The sequence below is a fragment of the Rhincodon typus genome, chromosome 4 (assembly GCF_021869965.1).
Source record: "Rhincodon typus isolate 14 chromosome 4, sRhiTyp1.1, whole genome shotgun sequence".
Lineage (NCBI taxonomy): Eukaryota > Metazoa > Chordata > Chondrichthyes > Orectolobiformes > Rhincodontidae > Rhincodon > Rhincodon typus.
Genome location: NC_063335.1, coordinates 43,524,030 through 43,541,983, shown reverse-complemented (window position 1 = coordinate 43,541,983; position 17,954 = coordinate 43,524,030). Strand labels below are relative to the sequence as shown.

The following is a 17,954-nucleotide window of genomic DNA, read 5'->3' as shown; positions in this document are numbered from 1 at the left end:
AGGATTTTGACCCAGTGACAACGAAGAAACGGCAATATATTTCCACACCAGGATGGTATATGGCATGGAGGGGAATTTACAGGTGGGGTGTTCCCATGTATCTGTTGCTCTTGTCCTTCTAGATGGAAGTGGTCATAGGTTTGGAAGGTGCTTTCTGAGGATCTTTTGACAAGCTTCTGCATTGCATCTTGTAGATGGTATACACTGCTGTGACTGAGCATCAGCGGTGGAAGGTATGGATGCTTGCAGATCTAGTGCCAGTCAAGTCTTGGATACTTTGTCCTGGATGGTGTCAAGCTTCTTGTGTTGTTGAGCGGCACCCATCCAGGAAAGTGGGGAGCATTCCATCACACTCCTGACTTGTGCCTTGTAGATGGCGGGCAGACTTTGTGGAGTCAGGAGGTGAGTTAGTCGCTGCTGCATTCCTAGCCTCTGACCTGCTCTTGTCGCCTGTGTTTCTGTGGTGAGTCAATCTTAACCCCCCAGGATGTTGATAGTGGGGCGTTTAGTGATAGTAATGTCAAGGGGCGGTGGTTAGATTGTTTCTTCTTGGAGATGGTCATTGCTTGGCTTTGTGTGGTGCAAATGTTACTTGTCACTTTTCATCTCCAGTCTAGATATTGTCCAGGTCTTGTTGCATTTGAACATGGACTGCTTCAGTATCTGAGAAGTCACAATGGTGCTGAACATTGTGCAATCATTGACAAACATCCCAACTTCTGTCTTTATGACTACTTTCCCTCCATCATAAAGTTATACAACGCAGAAACAGACTCTTTGGTCCAACTCATCCACACTGACCAGATATCCTCATTTGGCCCATATCCCTGTAGACTCTTCCTATTCATATACCCATCCAGAATCCTTTTTAAATATTCTAATTGTACTTCCTTCACCACTTCCTCTGGCAGCTCATTCCATATACTCACCACCCTCTGCATGAAAAAGTTACCTCTCAACTCCTTTTTAAATCTTTCCCCTCTCACCTTACATCTATGCTTTATAGTTTTGGACTTCCCCACCCAAGGAAAAACACCTTGGCTATTCACCCTATCCATGCCTGTCACAATTTTATAAACTTCTATAAGGTCACCCCTCAGCCTCTGATGTTCCAAGAATAAAAGCCCCAGCCTATTTAGCCTCTCCCTATAGCTCAAACCCTCCAATCCCAGAACACCCTTAAATCTTTTCTGAACCCTGTCAAGTTTAATGCCTTCTTTCCTGTAGAACAGTGACCAGAATTGTATGCAGTACTCTGAACGTGGTCTCACCAATAGGTCATTGAAGTAGCTGAAGAAGGTTGAGCCTAGGACACTACTTGTGTTGAGTGCTCTTAGATGGTGAAGGTTATCCCTTTGAGCTGAATGTTCTTCTCAGAATGTATGTGGTAACTTGTTCCCAACTAGTTGTCATCGCTCATTAGTCAGGTGGTTTTACACTTCCTAAAATGTCTATTTGTTATTGAATGACAGAGAAAAGGGGATATTATTTCCAAGTGCCAAAGCTTCAGAGGCTGAAGGGTGACATTGACCCTCTTCCTTGTTGCTTTAGACTAGAACCAAAATATGTCAACAGTTGCTCAGAATTACCTGCTGCCCTGGCCTTTATTCTTCTTCAAACACCATGACATATTCCAAACTGGCCCATCAGTCATTTCGTTGTATTTGTAATAAAGGTGCTGTGCACCATAAGGCTATCTCTGTCTGCAGGACAGTGCACTTCAATGCAATGTGGTAAGTAGTGCTTAAGACATTATTCCAGAAATAGCTCATCAGACTTCACGGTGAGATAATTTCAGATGTCTAGTTTTTGCTGATGCTGCTGTATCCAATGATCAGTATCTCGTTTGGCACTTGTCATTTTGCTGATGGCTCTTTATGAATTCTAATTGTTCGTTAACTGCCTCCATCCCCTCTGCAGCCAAATAACATTGCCCAGAGTTCTCTAGGTTACTACATAGGTGCCACAGCTCTGTGTTTGTTCCTGAGCTATGTGGCGCTGAATATTCCATGATCCAGTCTAGACCCACATTGAGTTAAGAGATCTCAAAGAGGAGGGTAATGGAAATAAATTAGGATTGGAGGGTATAGAAGAAGACAGGTTATTCCTGTGTCTGCATGCTATCTAATGATTCCTGTGTGTTGGTACAGCCTCCCCCATTTCTGAAGAAGGGTCTAGGTCCGAAACGTCAGCTTTCCTGCTCCTCTGATGCTGCTTGGCCTGCTGTGTTCATCCAGCTCTACACCTTGTTATCTCATTCTCCAGCATCTGCAGTTCCTACTATCTCTGAAACAATTTTAACCCCACTGCGAAGCCTCTTCTAAGGATGCCTACCTTGAAGAAGTTACCCTCCTCCCTCTGGAAAGACCTCAGTGGCTCTCTCTCCCACTACAACTCCTCCCCACCTGTCTTCTCCTTTTATCCATCTTCTCTCCGCCTCCCCCTCCCTCCCTATTTATTTCAGAACCCCCTTCCCCTCCCCCATTTCTGAAGAAGGGTCTAGGCCCGAAATGTCAGCTTTCCTGCTCCTCTGATGCTGCTTACCCTGTTGTGTTCATCCAGCTCTACACCTTGTTATCCCAGATTCTCCAGCATCTGCAGTTCCTACTATCTCTATTCATGGTCCAGCTTTGGTTTCCAGGAAGAAGCAGTCTACTCAGAATTGAAAAAGTGTCCAAAATGATTTCCTCTGTGACTGCACTGTTTAGACTGAGAGCCTTTTAATGTCTGGAAGTGTTTGTGGTCATTATGGTCATCTTCCTTTTTATGTACCTTCTTTGCAGTCATAACTTTGTATTCTTCACCTCTGTTCTACCACCCTATGATTTGACTGTACTGCATGCAAAACGTTTCACTATACCTAGGTACATGAGACAATAATAAATCAAATCAAGCATTTCCACTTTACTGGCCAACATTCTGCCCTTGTTTTTTTTTAAAATTGCTTTTTAGATCTTTTCACTTGGATATTAAAGGCTGCTGTGTCCATTTACTGTCCACACTTCAAAAGGTGAAATACTTTTACAGAAGTGAGGCACTCTATTTATTCCTAGCATATCACAACTAGAGTTGCTCTCCAATTTAAATCATTTTGCTCATAACTCCTTGGCTAAACTTCAAGGTTGTTGATGTGTGTCCAGTGTTTCGTGATTGAATCTTAGACTATCCTTTAAAACCTCGCACTTTCCTGAGTTAAATCGCAGCCCACTCCCCAGATATTTAATTCCTAAACATTCCTCTTTTTCAGCAGTTATTTTGTGACTTGATTTGCTTTCTTTCATTATTTATTTCACTGCTTAATGTGGTTTTTGATCATGAAGTTGCAACCAATGAACTAATCTTCAAAACAAAAATCTCAGGGGACCAATGGAGACCTTTTTTCTTGTGTCAGTTCAACTTTTACTTACGCTGTTAGATCAGATGGTGGGGGGGTTGGGGGAGAATGTGGGAGGGTTACCCACGAATAGTGATTTCAGAGGTGGTAATTCCAAAGTATTATGTATATTCACAGAATCATACATATTGCAACCATTCAGCCTGTTGTTTGTGTCACCTCTTTGGAAGAGCTACCCAGTTAGTCCTATCCCAGTCTCCTGTCATTGCTCTGTAGTTTTGCATTGTTCATTTCCTTAAATATTTATCCATTTTGCTTTAGAGAGTTATTTTGGGATCTGTTTCCACTACCCCTTCAGAAAGTGCATTCCAAATCAGCATAACTTGCTGTGTTTTTTTTTAAACAAAAAAAAATGTTTTCAGCTATTTCCCAGCACCAGGCTCGTACCCTGGCAGTATGAGAGAACTCTTCACTCAATAACTTTTTTAAAACAAAATCCTTTTTAAAACTGGCATCACTTATAATTAAAAATGAAATTGCATCCTCTTGGGCACTGGTACTTGTGGATTTTGGCATACACAGGTTTAAAACAAACACTTAACTTTGACAGTGCAAGGTTGACAGTGGCATTAGAAAAGGGGTCCTGACCTCTGTTTGGCAGTTTTCCCATTTGGATGGCACCTGAACGGTTTACCGTACTCCTGAATGCAACGCTGGTAAGAATGCTTAGATCATGCCCCCCCCCCCCACCACCAACTTCCTCTCTCATCCCCAATTTGAATTAACTTGTAAGCACTGAACTTATGAAGTTTAGGCTTGTCTCACCTCTCTTTCACTTTCTTTCCTTCTGTATCGATGTATCAACCCCTTCCCCTTTAATGTGTCTGTGACTTTCCCTGTTGTATTGTTTTTCCCCTCAAAAAACAGAGTTTGCAGCCCAGGCAACCCTGCTCCAGCCCTAGGATTATTCAACTGGCTTATTTTGAAAGCATCAAGATAGCCATATTCTCTGTGCCTAAGTTTGTGCAAAGAAATGCCATTCTGTGACTAAATGCTCACCCATGGAGGAAGCAATTAATTGAAAGATGTTCTCCTAATGTTTCTGATGAATTGTACAACAAGCATTATTTTAAATGAAAGACCATGATTTAGGTTTGATTTAGATTCTTGGAGCTCTGGTGAATACTCAATATCAATGCTGCTGAATTGTTCTTAGTAGAAGTTGTTCGTAGAGGAAGATTTAAGATGGCAGCAGCAGAAAATAGCCAACTAGAGATGACGGAAGGTGATAGAGCACTTAACCAGTGGAGAAGGAAATATACATTGTTATAGTCAACCAATGGGGAGTAATTTTTTATTAAAATAGTAGTCTGTTAATTACAATTCCATTCATGTTTTCAAAGGACTGGATAATAGCCCCGGAAGGATATGCAGCATATTACTGTGATGGAGAGTGCTCATTTCCTCTTAATGCACATATGAATGCGACAAACCATGCGATCGTACAGACACTGGTGAGTAAAGCTCTGGCTAGCATTTAGTTCTGTTGTTGCAACACCTGCCACTGGATTACATGGGGTGGGTGGGGAAGGGGAAAAGAGGGGTTACTGACAGGGCAGAAAGTCCGTGTCACGTTATGGCTGTGAAGGAGCTGACACTATATATGAAGGATTTTGTGTTAAAGTTGGTAATTGTCTTCCTCCACTCCCACAAAAGTTTCTTCATTGGTGTCAACTGAGGCTTGAGATGTCATAGTCCAGCCAGTGCACTCCCCCTTCATACTTCAGAATGAAGACAAACCAAGATGGGATATTCCCCCATGTTGCACCAACCTTAGGGAATTGGATCTGTGATCTACTACTTTAACCGATGGCCCCTTTACACCTTAGATTTCCACTTGCAAATTTTGGATCTAGCATGTATGGTTCTAAATTCTCCTGATAGGAGCTCTGCTCCTTGCTGTGTTCGCTAAGGACTTTATTTTTTAAATCCAGAATCAAGCCACTATCCTGGGACCCAGTCTCCTAGAAGTACAAAGGGCTCCCAAAGTGAGACAAGGAAACAAGTTACCCAGCTTCCCTGGGGAGGTTATTGAAGGCACGACGGATGCATGCAAATTTTGCCCAATCGGGGATGTCTGATTGAAATGCAAGTTGACAGAATTCAATCAAATGCAAGAGAAAAATTGAGCAGATCATTGGTTTTCCCTTTGCAAATGTTCGAGATTCTCATTTTGTTACTTTCTCACCATTGGAGTCGATTGCCTGTGGTTTTACATGGTTGCAAATCTGAGGAGTAGTTTTTTTTAATTTGTTGACGGGATGTGAGTTTTGCTGGTTGAGCCAGCATTTATTGGCCATCCCAATTGTCCTGTAGTTGGTCATAGTGAGCTGCTGCCTTGAATGACAGCGGTCCATGTGGTGTGGGCACACCCACGGTGCTGTTTTGGAGGACATTGTAGGATTTTCACCCAGCAACAACTGAAGGAACGACATGTTCCAAGGTCAGGTTGGTTTGTGGTGTGGAGGATAACTTGAAGGTGCAGTGGAAAGGGCATGGATGAATTTCTTTAATATGTTTGTAGAAAAAAAAGTGTGTTGATGTTTTATTGGCTGTGCGTTTTAAAGTGAAAGGCTAATTGACCTTGGAATCTTAAGCTACTGTATCCTAGTAAAAAAGTGTCAAAAAACAGCAGCTGCAACTTGCATTTCTATAGCAGCCTTCATGTAATGAAATGTCCCATATGTGCTTCACAGTCCGCAATGACATTGTACCTGAGAAGATATCAGGTCAAAAGCTTGGTCAAACAGGGTTTCTTTTAATAAGTCTCTTGTGAGTAAAGAGAGACAGAGCGCTAAACTTAGGGCCCAAGCAGCTGAAATTGCAGCCATAATTGGTTGCCGAAAGACTTGCATTAGATAAGTGCAGATATCTCTAAAGGTTCTAGATTGGAGGAGATCAGAAATGAGGGGGTGAGACCATCGAGGAACTTGAAAACAAGGATGGCAATCCTAACAATGTAGGTAAACTGGAAACCAGTGTAAATCATCAACATCAGGGTGAAGAGGACTTGAAGCAAGATAGGAAAGGGGCTGCAGAGTTTTAGATTACCTAAGATTTATCAAAAGTAGAATGCAGGAGGTAGGGAGCAAATGTTTGAGCAATCAGGTTTAGAGGTGTTTCAGGCATGAATGAGGATTTCAGAAGCAGAACAGCTGATAGTGAGAGGCTAGTATTGGAGGTAAAAATAAACAATAGACGAATAGAGAGGGTGCTACAGTTTGAATGCTTTTGTGATTAGTTAGACGTGTTGTTTAAAAAATCTAATATTTACTTTTCAACAAAGACCAACTTCTTTGTGGAGAGAAGCCAGGCATATCAGCTCCAAAGTAATTGTTCAAAAATTGGCTGTTAGTTCAACAATAAAAGAGGTTTTCCCTCTTGAGAGAATACATGTCATTTCCATGAATGTGTTGTCAAACACAATGACCTTACTAATTAAATTCTGGGTTCCCCAATCATCCTAATGGTTCTTCAAATCCATGGCCATAAATATGGGTTGGGGTTATCAAAGTTATAATTTCCTACTGAGAAACAATCCCTAACCCCTCTGTAAACAGATCAGCTGTAATTCTAGATTTGCTTCCAGTCATAGACTTGTACAGCACAGAAACAGACCCTTCGGTCCAATCTGTCCCCGCTGACCAGATATCCTAAATTAATCTAGTCCCCTTTAACAATATTTGGCCCATATCCCTCTAAACCCTTCCTATTCATATACCCAACTAGTTGCCTTTTAAATTTGTAATTGTACCTGCATCCTCCATTTCCTCTGGCAACTTATTCCATATACCCACGACTCTGTGTGGGAAAAATTGCCCGTTAGGTCCCTTTTAAATCTTCTTCCCCACCCCCAAGCCCCCACTGTAAACCTATGCCATCTAGTTTTGGACTCCCTGGAAGAAGATGTTGGCTATTCACCCTATCCATACTCATGATTTTCTAAACCTCTAAGGTCACCCTCAACCTCCAACATTCCAAGGAAAATAGTGCTATATTTCTCAGGAAGTAGCTCTTCTCACCCTATGCCATGCAATGTCATTTGCTTGCCAAGTTAGTGCTTAAACCCAGCGATGGCACTATATGTTGCGCCTTGTGGTTCTCAAAACTGCACAGCAAAGGTCTAGTCACTTGAACATACATCTGCAACCAGTAGTTAAAATTCCTAACATTTGTGGACTGACTTTTGGGAGGAATCTTGCCATCTTTCAATGTTTAGTATATTTTAAGAGCATCTTTTTATTTAACTTTAGCAGCCCAATATAGAATTTGCTACAACATTGACATTCAAACCATGCAGCAGCTGCTAGAGTTTGACAGAAGTAGATAAAAATGCATTACAGGATGTATCTGAGCATATGTACCTACCTAAACGTTTTGAATTTCTTTGACTATAGGTCCACCTCATGAACCCAGACTACATTCCAAAGCCCTGCTGTGCTCCCACTAAGCTGAATGCAATTTCGGTCCTCTTCTTCGATGACAGCTCAAACGTTATATTGAAAAAATACAGGAACATGGTGGTCAGGGCATGTGGCTGTCATTAAAAGGACAAGAAAGTTCATCTTAATCTGAAACTACTGGAGAGTAACTATATCCTCAGTGCATAGCAATATACATCCTGGAGCAATACCTCTGTAAATATTGTTTACAATTTTTTTTAAAAGAAAAGTTTCTACTTAAAAAGGCTTTTGTAATATATTTTGTACATAGTTTTCATAAAAATGTAATTTATTTGTTTTGGGGTTTTTATGGTAACTTTTTTTAAACTAGGGGCTGTAATGATAGCAGCCACTGGGTTTTAAGAGGGTGGAAGACAGTGCAAGAGATTCAGGAGAAACCTCATACGATTTTACAGCTTCAAATTTGAATTTTATGAAAATCTGCAAGGCCACTTCATCACAGCCCCTGGTTCAGGCACATTGTGCACGTTACTTTTATGAAACATGCTCTGGACAATCATTTTTCTTAAGAAATTTTTATTAGAAATTGCCAAGTAGTGTACACTATTGACAGTCCTACATTTTTTAATGTTTCTTTTTATACAAAAATCTAAGTGCCAACCACACACACACTTACTGCTCCCCTGTCTCTCGAAGAACAATTCATTCTCCATACACACATGCTAACAATAAATGATGTTAAAGTCAAGTGGCTTTTTTTTTTTGTGCAGTTTGTTCACACAATATACAGTTTGACATCTTGCGGCTACACTGAAACACTTCTCTCAAGAATTACCTTGTCAATGGCAACCAGCTTGAATGACTGACTAGCATGTTTGATGTATTCATTAAATTTGAAATCCTTCGACTTAAAACTTACAAAATGAAAAAAGTTAGCTCTTTAGCCACTTCTTTACTGTCTAGTTCTTTAAAATAAATTCAATTAAGAGCAGTGTTTCTGGAGCTATGTATAACATAAGTTGTAACTCGAGGGTGAAATAACATGTTACCATATGATGTGGTAACTGCTACGTTACGCAGTTTTGTTCACTCAAGGGATTTTTAAGTGCTCTTGCTTTTTGGGGAAAAATAATTACAATCCCTATTGGATACTGCCCATACTCTTTTTGACACTATTATGTGTTGTTCAAGTCTTTCACACTCTACACTGTTATTAATCACTTGTTATAAACTGGCTTGGCTTCCTTTTTACTAACTTGTGCAGGTGAATGTGGCTTGAAGATGTGCTGAGGTATTCTTGTTTAGTTTTCTTCCCACAGTACTATAATTACTAACCAGGTACATTTGATATCCCATGATTGTCTGATAACAACACATGAACCACATCCACTGAAGTGTTAAAAGATGGCAGATAGGGATGATAAACAAGCAAGATCTCACCATTCAGTACCACATACTTAGAAGGCACCACTATATGGTGAAAGCTGAAGCCAACTCCGTCTTCCAGAAGGCTGGTAAGTTGGCAACAACCTTTATGGATATACATTGATGACCATGAAAAAGATTACTTCAAAAAAAACACAATCTTGTAAACAATGACACGAAGTGGTGGTTGGACCAAAAAATAACATGTTTTATAGTTCATCCCTGGCTTGCTGTAGGACGTAGTCGTGAAGAGCTTCCAAATCTCTTGCTCCGTTGTATTCACTTAACTGCTGACCACCACGGAACAGCAGCAATGTTGGATAACCACGGACCTTAAAACAAAAGCACACATTTAGTTTAAGTTTTCTCTTTTGTACACATACTTACAACAAGAGTGCCAGTTCCCAATACAAATATGCCACTGGGAACTATCTGCACAGTTATATCCCTAAAGTCAGGTCAACTCTTTCTGCCCATGTAAACTTTTAACTCAATCCTTTTAAGGTCACAAACACAAATAAGGGAACAAAATAAAACCTTCCAGTCACCCTATTTTCTGGGGAAGGAAACCCTGAAAGTTTGACGTCTTACATTTACTAAAGTGCACTGATTAAAATTATAAAAAGTGGCTAGTAAAGTAGCACATTCCATTAGACTGGCTTCTGGTCTGAGACAATACCAGGGGTATCTTCCATCAATTTTACCTTCTCCTCAACTGTTTGCTCAGTCAAGTGATTACAGGGCTGGCCTGGAGGAGGAGGAGGAGGAGGAGGAGTGGTACTAGAGGTAATAGAAAATAAGTCATGGTAGACTACCCAGCCTCATCCTCTACAAATACCCTTTTGTGTGAATGTACACTATTTGCAATCTATAATGTTACCACCCCCATCCTAAAATGTATCTTGTGACTCATTCGGTCAATTAAAAATTTGCAAACACTGATTTTTGTTTAGTTGAAGCACCAAGTGATGAGAAACCAAGGCTGTATGTCTGATTTAATTTCACGATCTCTAAATGACATAATGGGCTGAAGGTCTTGAGTGGAAGTAAAGCTATAGAATAGTGGGTGTATAAACCATAGAATATTAAATTCCATCCTGTGCTTTAAAACAATAGAAAACCACTGATACCTATTGCTTATACGTTATTCACAGGTTATTTTCTAGCTGTCTAATTTCTCTACAAGTGGCATGCTTGAATTATTTCCACCGGCAGTTATGGTGATGTATTCGATGTTTGCTTCTCATCTTTTTCTGATCCTACATTTATATTGCCTTACTACCTGTTTCTAGAATCAGCCACTATTATGCTGACTTGAGTGCTTATTCAATTTTCCCCTTTTAACCTTTTTTCTATTGAATTTAGTTGTATGGAATATAATCCTCCTCTTTCCTAATTTCTCAGTAGAACTATAACCACGTATCCCTGGCATGATCTAATCTGAGTCTCTGGAATTAAAAGCTACATCCCAGTACTTGTAACCTGGTGAGATGTTTGACCAATTTGTTTATAGCCAATCGCACAGTCGCATTTGCTTTAATCAACCTGTGATGTTTTTTCCTCCCTCTACTCCATTGAGAATTTTTTCCATTTTTAGTTTTTAATCCTTTCCCCACTACATAGATGACAACATCATCGTTGGGAACTACATTTGGAACATTAAGACTTTCACTACTGAATCTGTGATATCAAATTGTAATGATTTTAGATTAGGATATTTTTTATTCCATGCTTAAGTCCAAATCACTTGTGTTTAACCGTAACTATTAAACCACATTTAACAAGCTAGTTAATCCCTGCTGTCTGTGGAAGAGAATTTCAATGAAAGCTGTCATTGAACACATTTCAGTGTTGAGTTAGATTTTTGACCCACAAAGTATTTAATTCAACTGAATGGAGGGCCTTAACTCTCAAGTTGAGAATAATTGGTGGGGAAGAGGTACGTGGTGTTAAGGCTCTAATTAGATTATTCATTATCTTATGGCTCAGGGAGATGAATGGCTTACTAAAGCCAGACCTATTAAAACCCAATCTTTCAGAAATAAAATTAGGAAATAAATCTTCATGGAACATAGGGCAGAAAACTGGGGCCGTCTTTCTCAAAAGGCAATTGATTCAAGATCAATTGCTTTAATCCAAATCAATTTCAAAGTTGATAAAACCAAAGTATTATGTGATACAGAAAAAAAGAGGCAGGTAAATGGAGTTTGATTGCATGCCAGCCAAGATCTTTCGTGGCCAAACAGGCTCATGGGCCTAAGTGGTTTCCTTCTGACCCTACAGCTGTCTTAGATCAATCATAAAAGTTGCACAAACTGACATGGGCATAAATGGCATCTGCTGCCAAGAATGTGGCATCTGTCTCAACTCAGTTCATCGCATGGATAATCTCTTCGTAGCTCTGGTCACGAGCAAAGGATTCCCTATTTACAACCTCAATCTAGGAACACATGCTGGAAACTGACTTTGCTGAGACACCCCTTGTGATCAGATAACCTGTCAACATCTATTGTCACTGTTCACACATTGCTCATACTCCAGTCAATGCTGCTCAAACTATATCCCAGCAGGTTGATCCTTTGCAAAGAAAGCAAAGACAGTAACTGTCCTCTTGATTATTTCTTTAACTAGTACCCTTTCTCATTTCTAACAGACAAAATAATATTCAAGATTATTTAATTAAGATGTTCTTATAGGATTTATAATTAAACAGAAGCCTTTGTGATCTTGCACTACTCAGTTTTTAATATTTAAAGAAAAGTGTGATACCCTGGAGAATTAACTGATATCCCAGTCCCTGATATTCAATGTTAACCAGAACTACTGCCCTTTCACCAAAATAACTTTTTCCAGTCGACTTAAACAGTTTCCACCTTGAACACAATGACCAGCAGTACAGCACTAACAAATTGGCACAAGTGGTGCTGAAGTGTGTCTCTATTAGCCTAGCAAATAGAACAAGACCCCACACCCCATCCCTGCCAGGACAAAGACAAAGCACAAAGCACAATCTAACCCATCAAACATGAAGACAGCTTGCAAAACTATGTTATTTTTCAGGGATGTTTTAGGTTCTGGATGGATGTTCCAATTGTTTTTAGACTGAAAGAAGAACCATGGAAATGTTACTGCACAGGAAGCCTGCTGCATCTGCACTAACTCTCCAAATGGGCAATTTACTTACCAACATTCTCCTGCCTTTCCGTCGTAACACTTCACATTCTTCCTTTTTAAAGACAAGTCTAATTCCCTTCTGATTGCATCAATTGGACTTGCTTCCAAGACTCTTGGCCAGTGCATTCCAGACCTTATCCACGCACTGCATGAAAATAGTTATTTCCTTATGGTGCTTTTGCCTCTTACTTTAAAGATGTGCCCCCTCATTCTTAATCCTTTAATGAATGGGAAAAGTGAATACATATCCTGTCCAGGTCCCTCATGATTTGGAGTGTCTGTCAAGTCTCAAAGGAAAACAGTCTAACTTCAGAACTGAAGTTCCTCATCCCTGGAACAAAAACCCTAGCAAGGAAGTAAGTGACAGGGAAGAGGTCTGTCAACTTAAAATATTGTCTATATAGTTTCAAACCAAAAAAGCATTTATTCGTTCTCTACTTAGCTTGTACTAGACCTGATGTTTAACATGCAATAGTCTATCAGTGAGCAGGTCTTACTGATGGAGGTTCTTCATGGCACTGAACAGTATTCCCAACTTGAGTGAGAAAGTTAGCCATGAGTAGTTTTGTATTTTACAGCCTTTGCAACCGTATCACAAAATCAAATAAAGCTTGTATTATTTTCCAAAACATTGGTTTTAATGTTGCTGCTTTGAACTACATGGAAAAATGTCAAAAGGTGAAAGGAAAATCTTCTACCAATTACTAGTTTTCAACATCTCCGGGTAACAGTTTCTTACTCACCGAGAACTGATTGCAGAGGGAGCGCTGTTGAGTACAGTCCACTTCTGCAATTTTGATATCACTTAAACCCGGAAACTCCCGCTTGGCAAGTTCCTCCCAGGTCGGTGCTAAACTCTTGCAATGACCACACCTGTTGATAAAGATAGTGTGTGTGGGTTATGGGCGGAGGTGCTTATTGTTGAACTATGAACATTCTGCCAGGTGCTTAGCTGTTACTGTGAATAGGTTCGGAGGGCCCTCTTCAAGGATCTGCCCCATCTTTTACCGAAAGAGAGTTAACCCACAGTGGAATAGAAACAGTAACAAATGCAAAAACATCACCTTAAGGATTGTCTTGAATTCCCTTATCTGTGAGAAATTATCTTACCAGGGAACCCTTATGAAAACCTACACTGACTAAATGACAAACGATGTAGAGGTACTGCTAACGTTCAAAGTTCCAGTTATTTATCTCACTGATTGAGATACTGCATTCTGTTCTGGAGAAGATTTAATTGTCCAGCTTCTGCTGAAAAACCCTTTATTCAGAGACATATTGTTGTCATTAGGTCAATATTTATTCGAGGGCTAAACATCTCACTCAATGCAATGTCAACATCACCTTTATGAAATACACAGGCTGTTCAGAAGAGTGGTGCCAATGCAATTGAGATTAGCAGCAGGTGGCATGCAATCTCCATCACCCAAATCTCGCTTTCCCATAAGCACCATTTGTAATCACTACTGGGTACACTGTAATACTATGTGGGGCTTCCACACAGAAATTCCTGGGCTGTATCATTGAGTCAGAAAGTTTCTCAAGTCCTGCAGTAACACCAAAGCTTACAAATTGAGTCTGGGACACTGCAGTTGTGGGGGACTGCAACACCTTTGTTTAATTCTACCCATTCAGGCAAATGTTGATGATCTCCTGGTAGCTCAAACAGAATGGCATTCCACTGGCATCTGAAGCAGCATTGCTTTCCCCAGTAATTACCAATGAAGGCAGATTAACTGGCTGGTCAGTGTTTGCAAGACATTGCTGGAGCTTCCAGCAGGATCTTTGGGCATTGTTTGCAATATAGCAAATACTCAGTATAAGATGATCTATATCAGCTCCAAGGATACAATCAAGTGAAAGTTAAGTACAATCAAGTATGAGTGGCAGATAATGGGTTATCGGACGTTTTCAAACAAGAAACTGACCTGGTATCATTTCATGTGAAACCCAGCAAGTGCCAATGAATAACAAGCTTCCATGTATTTAAGTCATCACAATGCATTTTTATATTTTCAGAATACTTTCAGGCAGCATGGTGACTCAGTGGTTAGCACTGCTGCCTCACAGCACCAGGGAACTGGGTTCAATTCCACCCTCAGGCAAGTGTCTGTGTGGAGTTTGCATATTCTCCCTGTGTCTGCGTGGGTTTCCTCCCATAGTCCAAAGATGTGCAGGGTAGGTGGACTGGTCATGCTAAATTGCCCATAGTGCCCAGGGATGTTTAGGTTAGGGGGTTAGACATGGGAAAATGTATGGGAATGGATCTGGGTGGGATGCTCTTCGGAGGGGCAGTGTGAACTTGTTGGGCTGAATGGCCTGTTTCCACACTGTAGGGATTCTATGACTTTCAGCTTGAATATGTGACTTCAATTTCCCATTTTGCTTTAACCTTCTTAGCATCAGGACTGGTTATTTGTCTTCTGATGAAGAGCCACTAGACTCAAAACCTTTGGCTCTGCCCTCTACCCACAGATGCCACCAGGCCTGTTATGTCACCAACAGTTTCTGTTTTTGTCCTTGTTTTTTTACAGGACCCAATAGAAAATTTTAGTACAAAAAACTGTACTGTTCTCTTGGTGACTAGGTGGAATGATAAAAAGAGAGACTGTGCCTACATTCAAGAAATGATTTGGGATCTTTTAATATTGTTAATTGTATGGAAGAACAGATTGGTCAAAGTAACTATAAAGACAAGCGTAACATTATCACGTCCCCTCACTCTCTGCTTAAAGTAATAGTGTCAGAGGTTTGGTAAAACAAGAGTGGTGCTTAATGAAAAGTTTTATTAATATTTGCAGCACATCTAAGTGCCAGTGTACTACCTGTTCTTCTTTCGGCCACCCTCCCAGGCCCACCCTGCTTCTTGCCAACACTTAACCATCTGCCAAGGGAGTGCTCTCAGCCATGAGGTGCTGGGTTGACTGAGCAGTTCCAGGTTGAGGTTTTCTGGCTCAAGGACAGAAGTTGATTCTGCATTGGAGAGTGGGGTGTGGTTCTGTACTGTTGGCATGGTCTACACCTGAACTGTGCTGGGATGAGAGTTCTGCCAAGCCACATAACTAGGGAAGTTTGGAGGATCTGAAGCTAAGTAGTGGATAAGGAGATCAAATTTGGGAAGATATAGTCAGAGTCATACAGCATGAAAACAGACCCATCGGTCCAATCCCAATCTATATTAGTCCCACCTGCCTACTCCTGGCCCATAACACTCCAAACTTTTCCTATTCGTGTAATTATCCAAATTTCCTTAACATTGTAATTATATCCGCATCCACCATCTCCTCAGGAAGTTCTTCCACTCACGAACCACCGTCTCTGTAATAAATTGCTTCTGATGTCTTTTTTAAAATCTCTCTCCTTTCACCTTAAAAATGTGTTCCCTAAAATGAATCAAAGCCTAGAGATAAGGCAAGGGGGAATAGTATTAATGTGGGAAATGATGAACACAGTGACAGAATGGGATCGAGAGTATATATAAAAATAAATTGACAGATAAGGCTAGAGGTTGCAAATAGAAGAAAAGAGCCAAAACTAAAGGTTCTGTATCTCGATGTACATGGCAGTTGGAATAAAACACAAAGTGATAGCGCAAAGTACCACTTGATAGCCATTACAGCCCAACGGCTGCATGGTGACAGATTGGAAACTGAATATTCAAGTGTAACGAACATTTCCGAAGGACAGGCAACTAAGAAAAGGTAGAGGGTGGCTCTGTTACTTAATAATATTAGAACAACAGAAGGAGATGGCTTATATTCAGGAAACCTGGATATTGAAGTGGTTATGAGAGTGTCTTAGAGGATTACAGCACTGCAAGAGGCCCTTCGGCCCATCACGTCCGCACTGGTCATCATGCATTTAACTGCTACAGTCTCATTTTTCCATCAATTGGTCCGTAGCCTTGTAAGCTATGGTGCTTTAAGTGATCACAAAGTAATTGGAGTTTTGCAGTATCGAAAGAGGCCCTTCAGCTCATCATGTAAACACTGATTATCAGGCACAGACATGGATACAAGTAACAGCCCAGAAAAAGCTGCAAGTCAGGAAATGGAAAGGAGGGTGGACCTCAAGAAAATTACAATCGGGGAAGTAGTACTGAGCAAGTTACTGAAGCTGTGAACTGATAGCTCCCTTGGTTCTGATGGAGATTGTCCTACGGTTGGAACAGAAGCGTGTAGTAAGATAATTGATGGTTTGGTTTTAATTCAGGAAATGTTCCATTGAAAAAAAAAACTGAACTTAATTCCTTTATTCAAATAGTGATTGAAACTACAGGGCACTTGGTTTAACATATTAATGTCATAGGAAAGTGTTAGAAGCTATTACTGAAGATGTCATAACAGGCACTAAGAAAAGTTCAAGGTAGTCATGTAGACTCAGTATATAGTTTTGTGAAAGGAAAATAGTGTTTAACCAATTTATTGGCATTCTTTGCGGAAGTGGTCTGGATTATGGAGGATCAGCAGTTGTACTGTGATTGGATTTCCAGATGGTATTTGATAAGATGTCACATCAAAGGTTATTGCATAAAACAAAAGGTCATGGTTTATGGGTAACGTATTGGCATGGATAGGAGATTAGCTAGCTAACAGAAAATGTAAAAGTAGTTATAAATGGGTTATTTTCTGGTTGACAAGATATAATGAGTAGTGTGCCACAAGGATCAGTGCTGGTGTCTCAATATTTTACATGTTGCATGAATTGCATGAAATCTGAGAGTACTGAGGTGAACTGGTATACTAGGCTAAGGAATAAGTCGATAGAGATGCCATGGCATATAATTAAGGGGACATTTCTGAATGCTTTGAATAAGTATATTCCTACAAAGACAAATTCTAAAAGGATGAACTTCCCTCTGGGGTTAACTAAAGAAGTTATGGAAAGCATCAGACTTCATGAAAAAGCATACAACTGTGCAAAATTGAGTGGTAGGTCAGATGATTGGTCAAAATATCTATGAACTTCAGAGAATGACTAAAATGTTAACAAGAAAGAAATTTGACAGGAAGCTAGGTTGAAAGGTAAAAATGGATAGCCAGAGTTTCTCCAGGTATTTAAAATGAAAATAGTAAATAAAGTGTTTGTTAGTCCGCTAGAAAGTGAGAATGGGGAGTTAGTAGTAGATAAAGAAATGGCAGATGAAATAGACAAATATTTTGCTTCTGCCTTCACTATGGAAGATACAAAAACATCTCAGTAATAGTTATAAATCAGAAGTTAAAAAGGGAGAGAGGAACTGAGGGAAATTATAATCATTCGGGAAGAAGGGCTAATCAAATAGATTGGAGATGTGTACTGACAAGACTCTGGTTCAAGATGGAACTCATCGTAGATGTCTATAAGAGGAAGCTAATCAGTTCTAGATGCAGCGTTGTTAAATCTTCCAAAGTTCCCTGAATTTTGACTGTAAAACAGCAGATATCCCCTTTATTCAAGAAGGGAGGAAGACAGAAAACTGGAATCTATAGGTCTATATTAGCTCTACATCTACCATAAGGAAGTTATTAGAATCGGTCATTTAGTTTATAGCTGTCTACCTTGAAAAAGGCCCAAAG

The 17,954-nt window shown here is 40.1% G+C and overlaps 2 protein-coding genes across 2 annotated transcripts in view; one reads left to right on the top strand and one right to left on the bottom strand.

Moving 5' to 3' along the window:
* bmp6 (bone morphogenetic protein 6) overlaps positions 1 to 8,293 on the top strand; it is a 110,342-nt gene extending 102,049 nt beyond the window's left edge. The window contains exons 6-7 of the mRNA XM_020529650.2: positions 4,738 to 4,848; positions 7,792 to 8,293. Coding sequence (XP_020385239.1) covers positions 4,738 to 4,848; positions 7,792 to 7,941 — 261 coding nt within the window. The 3' untranslated portion in view covers positions 7,942 to 8,293. The remainder of the gene's footprint in view (positions 1 to 4,737; positions 4,849 to 7,791) is intronic.
* Positions 8,294 to 8,356: 63 nt separating this feature from the next.
* The window catches only part of txndc5 (thioredoxin domain containing 5), a 29,988-nt gene continuing 20,390 nt past the window's right edge, over positions 8,357 to 17,954 (bottom strand). The window contains exons 9-10 of the mRNA XM_048595771.1: positions 13,140 to 13,269; positions 8,357 to 9,554 (exon numbers count right to left, since the gene is read on the bottom strand). Coding sequence (XP_048451728.1) covers positions 9,432 to 9,554; positions 13,140 to 13,269 — 253 coding nt within the window. The 3' untranslated portion in view covers positions 8,357 to 9,431. The remainder of the gene's footprint in view (positions 9,555 to 13,139; positions 13,270 to 17,954) is intronic.